General features: G+C 41.5%; 1 protein-coding gene across 8 annotated transcripts in view; it reads right to left on the bottom strand.

Annotated features, from left to right (window-relative positions):
• Positions 1-8,687, bottom strand: part of ZMYM6 (zinc finger MYM-type containing 6) — a 38,310-nt gene extending 29,623 nt beyond the window's left edge. The window contains exons 1-3 of one of the 8 annotated variants that reach the window (XM_074334368.2): positions 8,544-8,687; positions 7,949-8,037; positions 7,265-7,430 (exon numbers count right to left, since the gene is read on the bottom strand). In XM_074334368.2, the coding sequence (XP_074190469.2) occupies positions 7,265-7,357 (93 nt within the window). In that variant the 5' untranslated portion in view covers positions 7,358-7,430; positions 7,949-8,037; positions 8,544-8,687. Of the gene's footprint in view, positions 1-7,264; positions 7,431-7,948; positions 8,463-8,527 lie in introns of those variants that run through there. The other 7 variants (XM_019730103.3, XM_019730102.3, XM_074334367.2 and 4 more) reach the window with 7 other exon arrangements.
• Between the last annotated feature and the right edge of the window lie 573 nt (positions 8,688-9,260).

The raw sequence follows: 9,260 nt of genomic DNA on the forward strand, positions 1-9,260 counted from the left end.
TTCTCCCTGAAGCATGTCTTCTGTGACAAGCTCCTGTTTAGAAATGGTTATTTGGTTCTTTTTAAATTTGAGTCCAGGAACACTTGGTAGGTATCTTTTTTCCTTGGGTCAACATAAGGAACCTATTCCCTTAAGAATTCCTGCCCTAGGGCCGGCCCGGTGGCTCAGGCGGTTAGAGCTCCGTGCTCCTAACTCCGAAGGCTGCCGGTTCGATTCCCACATGGGCCAGTGGGCTCTCAACCACAAGGTTGCCAGTTCAATTCCTCGAGTCCCGCAAGGGATGGTGGGCTCTGCCCCCTGCAACTAAGATTGAACACGGCACCTTGAGCTGAGCTGCCTCCCGGATGGCTCAGTTGTTGGTTGGAGCATGGGCTCTCAACCACAAGGTTGCCAGTTCAATTCCTCGACTCCCGCAAGGGATGGTGGGCTCTGCCCCCTGCAACTAAAATTGAACACGGCACCTTGAGCTGAGCTGCCGCTGAGCTCCCGGAAGGCTCAGTTGGTTGGAGCGTGTCCTCTCAACCACAAGGTTGCTGGTTCGACTCCCGCAAGGGATGGTGGGCTGTGCCCCCCTGCAACTAGCAATGGCAACTGGACCTGGAGCTGAGCTGCGCCCTCCACAACTAAGACTGAAAGAACAACAACTTGAAGCTGAACAGAACCCTCCACAACTAAGATTGAAAGGACAACAATTTGACCATTGTTCCCCAATAAAGTCCTGTTCCCCTTCCCCAATTAAAAAAAAAAAAAAAAAAGAAAAAAAGAATTCCTGCCCTCTCTTCTCTTTTTACAACCAAGCAGAGAAAAAGTATTCTTAGTTCTTTCTCTACTTCCTCACTTTGATTCCCTCCAGAACTCAATGCTATCAGGATACTGCTTCAACTGTCTTAAGATAACAAATCATCTCACAATTGCCTAATCCAATGAACACTTTTAGATTTTATCTTTTCAGATATATCTGACACTGCCAATTATTCCATTCATTGCCTTCCAGTTGTTACTTTAATTCATTACTATATCTTAGTTTCTCCCTCATTGATCTTCTAACATTCACCCCTAAAGTCAATCGTTCCCAAATTCAATGACATCAGAAGCCCCTGTAGGTCTTGTTAAGACACAGATTGTTGGGCTTCAGCCCCCAACATTCTGATTCAGTAGATTTAGAGCAAGGCCCCAAGAATACACATTTCTAATAGGTAATGCTGAGGCTGCTGCTTGGGGGACTACTTTGAAGCCACTCTGAAGCCCTAAATTAATCCAGTTTCCAACTTTCTATCCTGAGCTCTACTCTACTCTCTACTCTTGTTCCTTTAACAATCTCATTCACATTCAAGATTTCAACTATCACCTATATAGGGTTACCAGATTTAGCAAATAAAAATATAAAACACCCAGTTAAATTTGAATTTCAGATAAACAACAAATAACATATATAACTATGTTCCAAATACTGCATGAAACTACTTATGTAAAATAATCATTGTTTATTTAACAGTCAAATTTAACCAGGCATTCTGTATCTTATCTGGCTAGATCTACAACACTGTACCTACAAGTAGATAACTTTCTAAATACCACATCCACATGGCAAATGCCTGCCAGTGCAGATTACCACTTGAGTGTCCCACTAATCCCTTAAACACAACAGATCCCAAACTACGCTAATTACTTCCCCCCATATTCTTTTCCTAGCCCCTCAATAAATGGTATTATCACTCAGTGCACTGAGGCCAGGAACTTGTGTATTCCTGGACTCCACCTTGACTCTCACACCTCATATGCTATCTCTAAGTTTGATCAATTCTACCTAAATATATTTTTTCAATTACAGTTGACATTCAATATTGTATTCGTTTCAGATGTGCAAAGTGGTTAGACATTTATATAACATACAAATCCATCCCGATAAGTCTAGTACCTCCTTGACATCATACAGTTATTATATCATTCATTATATTCCCCATGCTGTACTTCACATCCCTGTGACTATTTTGTAACTGTCAATTCATACTTCTTAATCCCTTCACCTTTTTCCCCAAGTCCCGTAACCCTCCTCCCACCTGGTAACCATTAGTTTGTTCTCTGTATCTATGAGTTTTTTTCTGTTTTGTTCATTTATTTTGTTTTTTAGATTCAACATGTAAGTGAAATCACATGTTATTCGTCTTTCTCTGTCTGACTTATTAGCATATTACCCTCTATGTCCATCCATGTTGTCACAAATGGTAAAATTTCATTCTTTTTATGGCCAAGTAATACCCCATTATATATACATATATGTACCACCGTTTCTTTATCCAGTCATCTATGGATGGACACTTAGGTTGCTTCTATACCTTGGCTATTGTAAATAATGCTGCAATGAACACAGGGATGCCTATATCTTTCAGAATTAGCGTTTTGGATTTCTTCAACTACTCAGAAGTGGGATTGCTGAGTCATACGGTAGCTCTATTTTTAATTTTTTGAGGAACCTCCATACTGTTTTCCATAGTGGCTGCACCAATTTGTAATCCCGCCAACAATGCGCAAGTCCTCTTTTTTCTTCACATCCTCCCCAACACTTGTTGCTTGTTGTTTTGATGACAGTCATTCTGACAGGGGTCTACCTAAATATCTTAAATCTATTCTCTTCCCACTTTATTGTTGAACTATGAACCTCTAAACATTCTCCCATGTCTGCATGACTTGGCACGTGCTGTTTTCTCTGCCGAAAAGTCTTAATTGTTGTAACGCAAATGCTACCTGCCCTGTGAAACCTTCCTCTCCTCTCCAGACTTAAGGGTTCTTTCCGCTATGTTTCCAATGCATCTTGCACAACACTTTTTATTACTGTAATTGCTTAATACTGTGATTCTGTTATCTGTACAAAGGTGACACAAAGCAACAGGAAGAATACAATTTTGAAGCCAGTCAAAACTAAATTGCTATCCTAGCTGTGATGTTTCCTTTGAGTTTGGTAAGTTACTTAACCTCTCTTTGCCTCAGTTTCCTCATCTGTAAAATGAGGTAAGGCTATTTCCCTCATATGGTTATAGAGTTTAAATGCAAATGCATAAAACATGCTTAACATAGCTTCTAATGAGGGACAGCCACTCAAATAATTACCTCTCCCTTATACTATCAATTCCATTGAAAGCAGAGGTCCTATCTTTTAAACTTTGTAGCATTTCTGAAAACAAAATAACACAACTTAGCCTGTGGTATCCTGGTTAAGAGTTTGGGTTCTTGAACTAGATTCTTGGGTTGAAATCCTAGCTCAACCATTTACCAGTTGTGTGTCCTTTAACAAGTTACTCTCTGTGTCTTAGCTTCCTCATGTGTAAAGTAGAATAACAGTACTTAACTCTTAGGGTTGTGAGTATCAAATGGATTAATACATATATAAACTGCTTATAACAGTGTTCAACATGTGCTGTGGATTATAGTAAGCAGAAATAAAAACTCACTGAATGAATGAGAGCTCAACTATAACTTTAATATCCAAAACAGACACTTAGTATATCAGAAAATAAACATTTTCGCTTTCTTGTCTCCTATTTTCCAATATTCAAATGCAACATGGAAAAATAGCACAATGTTCAAATGGCTTTTCTATCATAACCCACACTCTCATGAAAAACCATAGCATATTCACCTTGAACAGCATTAATACAAACCAAAGAGAACTGAGTAGGTCCCTATCTACTTAAATTTACAGTGTTCACTATTAGTGGGAGTTGCATTATCCTAATTTTTATATTCAGAAAGAATGCTCAATTAACTCATAGCACAATATTGTTAAACTTATATACTATAGACAAGCTATAATGAAAGACATTTTTTTCTGGAATTTAAAAAACTGGTTTAGGGGGGTGGTAGATGAGGTAAAGGGGATCAAATATATGGTGATGGAAGGAGAAATGACTCTGGGTGGTGAACACAAAATGTGATTTATAGATGATGTAATACAGAATTGTACACCTGAAATCTATGTAACTGTACTAACAACTGTCACCCCAATAAACTTTAATTAAAAAAAAAATCTGGTTTATATCCCAGCTTTGCCATGGGACCTTGGTGAAGTCACTTGTTTCTTCAAGCTGTTCCCTCATTGTGAAAAAGAAGCTCTTTTATTCCAATTATTGAGTATGTACTTTCTGCCTGTCATTGTGCTAGGAAATGAGGATTCAAGTCAAATAAGACCAGACTCTGTATGAAACAAAACTCACTGATCCATAGATGCCATAATAAAAGTGAAAGCAGTTTACAATGGGGAAAAAAATTAACTCTACCTGAGTAACTAATTAAACTGTATCAAAAGAGGAGAAAATTTTTGCCAGGCTATCTAGTTTAGGATACTGCAGGCAGAAGAAATGGCATGTATGTGCAAAGGCAAGGAAACAAAACTCAACAGAATATACCTTTGAGAGAAACACAAATAGTTTGCAGGAGCATAGACCAGAAAAGATGGGAAGGATGAGTGATGATGCTAAAAAGGGAAACAAAGGCCTAAACATGGATAGTTTGGATGCCACACTAAAAAGTTTATGCTTTATGACACATAAGACAGGGTCTTTAAAGGGAGTAATGTCATCAGATCTGTAAAGAGTACAATGTCATCACTATACAGTGTTTTGATGGAGATTGTGACTGAAGGAAAGAGGCCAACTGGGCCAGCCCAGTTGGAGCACCAAACTCCTAACGCTGAGGTCGCCAGTTCGATTCCCACATAGGCCAGTGAGCTGCACCCTCTATACCTAAGATTGTGAACAACAGCTTTCCCTAGAGCTGGGCTGCCGTGAGCAGCTGGAGGTTGGTGTAAACTGCCACAGGCTGCTAAGTGCTGCCATGGGCTACCGTGTGTCTCCGGTGGCCAGCGTGAGTGGCCAGCAGCCATTGTGAGCGGCCGGCAGCTGGCCAGAGCTGCTGTGAGCTACTGTGAAGAGTGGACCAATGACTGGCAATCGACTGCCTGGGGGGGGGGGGGGGCGCAAGGCTCATAATACCAAGCATGGGCCAGGGAGCTGTGTCCTACATAACTAGACTAAGAAACAATGGCTTGAACTGCAGTGGCGGGGTGGGGGGGAGGGGAGGGAGGTGGAAGAAGGGTAAAAAAAAGAGGATAAGTAGGAAATTGTTATAAAAGTCCAAATGAGAAATAATGAAATAGGGAGGAAAAGGAAGAGACAGAGTAAAAAAATACTTAAAAGGCAGAATCCACAAAACCTGGCAAACAAATAGTTACTTCTGGCAGAAGAGAAAGATTTACCATCTGGAGGGAAAGTAAGTGTCATGGAAGCCACCATTTCCCACCCCACATCCTATAGACAGACACTACCTCAAAACTCTTCTCAGCACAGCACTCTGGGAAGGCATGAATTTGATGAGCGAGACAAAATCTAATTGGTATCCCTGTCCTGGAATGATACTGCCTTTGAGATGGTATGAGAAATAAATATTATCATTATTATTATTTTATTTACATTATTATTTATATTTTAAGTTAGTGCTTTGCTTATACAATAAAGCCAGTAACTACAGAGTATAAAGCAAAAGAACTGTCCAAAAAGAAGAAAATCATTTTCTTGCTAAAATAACTAACTAGTGTCTCCACATTGAGCTCCACAAATTTCCAACCTGGGTTCCTAAAGGGTAGCCAGATGATCTTTCCGAACATGTTTATCTTACTCTCCCACTTAAAATCCTACAACAGCTTCCCAATGCTCTCAGGATAAAGACCAAAATTCCTAACAAGGTCCACAAGGTTCTGCATAATCTGGCCTCAAACTACCTACAGAGCCTCATCTCAGAAGCAGGATAGCACAGACTTTGAAGTCTCACTATCTGGATTTGAATCCAGCCTTTGCCATTTACAATCCATGTTCTGTGGTAGAACTGCTTGACCTGTTTATACTTTGCTTTCCTCGTCTGTACAATGGGGTTGATAACATGGACGTGAGAATGGTGGCTAGCTCAGTCTAAGCACATGTAAGTATTAATAAGTTAATGGGCTGGCCCTGTAGCTCAGGCGGTTAGAGCTCCATGCTCCTAATTCTGAAAGCTGCCGGTTCGATTCCCACATGAGCCCATGGGCTCTCAACCACAAGGTTGCCAGTTCAATTCCTCCAGTTCCGCAAGGGATGGGGGCAGCGCCCCCTGCAACTAAGATTGAACTCGGCACCTTGAGCTGAGCTGCCGCTGAGCTCCCGGATGGCTCAGTTGGTTGGAGCGCATCCTCTCAACCTCAAGGTTGCTGGTTTCGACTCCTGCGAGGGATGATGGGTGCGCCCCCTGCAACTAGCAACGGCAACTGGACCTGGAGCTGAGCTGCACCCTCCACAACTAAGACTGAAAGGACAACTTGAAGCTGAACGGCACCCTCCACAACTAAGATTGAAAGGACAACTTGACTTGGAAAAAAGTCCTGGAAGTACACACTGTTCCCCAATAAAGTTCTGTTCCCCTTCCCCAATCAAATCTTAAAAACAAAAAAATAAGTTAATATTTATGTCACATGTTATCATGATATAATATACGCTACATATTGATGTATTAATGCCACCTATTAGTACTGTTGTTATGATCATCACCACCATCATCATCACCATTTTCATAACTTTTCTGTTCCAGGTCCCCTGGTCTTGCAGTTTTTCAAAGGAACCACACATCTTTGCTAATCACTGCTTTCCTATATGCAGACCCCTGTCTAGAACACTTTCTATGCCTCTGCCTAGTCAATTCGTTTTCCATAATTCAGCTTATAAATCCTTCCCTCTGGGAAGCCTTTCGTAGCCAGTCTCTGCCCACAACCAAAATTAGGTCAAATTGCCCATTTTAGACTTTTCTTTCAGAGCACTTATCATAGTTTATAATTATATATTTATCCCTTGATCAATTACTTGTGTAATGTCTAACCTATAACTCTATGAGGGAAAGGACTCAAGTGACTGGTCACTCCTGGATCCCCTAGCATAGAGGAGACCACAAATACTTAGCAAAAAAAAAAAAAAACTACTGTCAGATACAAAAAAAAAAAAGGTACCAACTGTGGAAAAATGGTAACAACATATTACTTTCTTTTTACAAAATGAAACATCCAATAGTTACCAAGCTCTTTTTTTCATTCAAAGAACAGAAAAACTGATCTATTCATCTAATGAGGGGGAAAAATCAATTTGGGTTGTTTGAATTTATAAGCCAGAAACTGCCTAACTAAAAATATGAATTCACCAGATAGAAAAGAAGGAATAAAAAATTTTTTTTAATAAAATGAAATGCTTACTTGAGCATTGTCAGGTTCTTCTTTAATTTTGTCCAGAAGCCCCTGTTGTGGTGCCATTGCTTTGCCACATTCACCATCCAAAGGTTCTTTCATTCTAATTTTTTACGTAAAGGAATTCCCCAGTCTAAACTAACAGATTTCTTCTTGGTAATGGATAGCTGGGCTCCTAAAACACAACATAAAGGATTGGTACTAAGGTTTATTCTTTTTTTCTTCGTCTTCTTTTTCTTCTTCATGTTTATCTGTTAAAAGCTTTGTGTTGAGCACAGGGCTTTAGGGTTGAAGCATTTGAAAAAAAACTTTTCTAAGGCCATGGCTAACTCTAGTCTTTCTTCCTGCTTTCTGCTTCTTTAGTAGTTATCTTCACAAAAGAAAATATTTTGGCAACAGCTCCCACTTCCCCAACAGCTTTAAAGACAAGCACTCTGGTCTTTTATATTTTGAAAGTTAGAGGAAATTAGACCAGCAGACCAACATGTAGGTGCAAGGTACCAAGCTCTTGGAGAAATTTCTGACTCCATGAAAATTAGTGCTTGGAGGCCCACCTCAGCTTTTATTTCTCAAAGCGGAGTACACCGAGCTCCCCACCCCCATCTCTAACTCAGCCTTTACTGGAGGCCTCCATAAGGGCCCCATTTCTTGGCCTAAGATGCCATCACAAGTAAACAATAGGTACTCCCTTACTTAAAGCGGACCACCTGCACCTTTCAGGGTCTCCATGGGAGCCATGCCCAGGAATGAGCCCCTTTGAGCTCTGCTTCACCTTCGCCTTCCTGTAAACAAGAAATTCAATTAGCCAGTAAGCAGACTTCCCTTTCCCTAGTAGTAAACATACTAAACAAGACGTGGTAAACCTAAAGCACAAAGATAGCTCCCCAAAGTTATCTTTATCCGGGTAGTCAAGCCAGGCTTGAAATGGGCAACTGGTTTTTAAAAGCCTGTTCTGAAAAAAGAGATGGGAACTTTGGTCCACTTGCCAGTTATAACAATCTACGGGCGCTCATCCCTCCTTCTAGCATAGCATTCCCTCCGAAATTCTCGTCCCCACCAATAATTCCCATGCGCGTCACAGATACAAACGCGGCAACATTGTATCGTAAGGAGAATACGCGACCCACAATCGCCTGCCAGGGCGCCCCAGCCCGAAATCTGCACCGCGTCAGCCACGCAGTCCGACCGGCCCCGCCCCCGTCCGGCGCCCGCCCCGTCACATGGCGCGGCCCCGCCCCGCGCAGTCCCTCCCGCCGCCGTAGTCGCGCTCACCTCCTGGTCTCCTTACCCGGGGAAGCACGACCAGGCAAAGAAGCAATATCGCCCAAGACTCTTATTGGAGTTATCTTTTCTTACTGAAATCCTTTCACCAGACCCATGGCAACGCAACACCCGCACTACCGCGCTTGTGCAACACTGGTCTCCTTCCCCCCCCCCCCTTCCCGTCATGCTCCAAACCTGAGCAGGGTGAATCTTCCCAGCATTCCTCTTTCCTCAGTTATGGGTGACTTCTTAAAGAGACCGAGACCAATTGTGAAAATTAGAGGAAGGGGCTTGGGGGAGAATGTTAGGGACATTAGATGGCGCTCTACGTGTTCTGCACCATTCTTTAATGCTCATTTCCAGAAAGGAGGCCTAAGAGAACATATTCATAAACAACAGCAATCACAAAAGACTGAATAGCCAAAGCAATCCTAAGAAACAAGAACAATGCTGGAGGTATCACACTCCCTGACTTCAGCTTGTACTATAGGGCAACAATAATCAAAACAGCATGGTATTAGCAGAAAAACAGACACACAGACCAATGGAATAGAATTGAAAACCCAGAAATAAACCCACATAAATATGGACAGATAATTTTCGACAAGCCAAAAACATACAATGGATAAAAGACAGCCTCTTCAATAAACGGTGCTGGGAGAACTGGAAAGACATGTGCAAAAGAATGAAACTAGACTGCTCTCTGTCACCATGTACCAAAATTAACTCAAAGTGGATCAAA

This window comes from Rhinolophus sinicus, chromosome 14 (assembly GCF_057876585.1).
Source record: "Rhinolophus sinicus isolate RSI-liver-muscle chromosome 14, RSI-T2T, whole genome shotgun sequence".
NCBI classification, from domain to species: domain Eukaryota; kingdom Metazoa; phylum Chordata; class Mammalia; order Chiroptera; family Rhinolophidae; genus Rhinolophus; species Rhinolophus sinicus.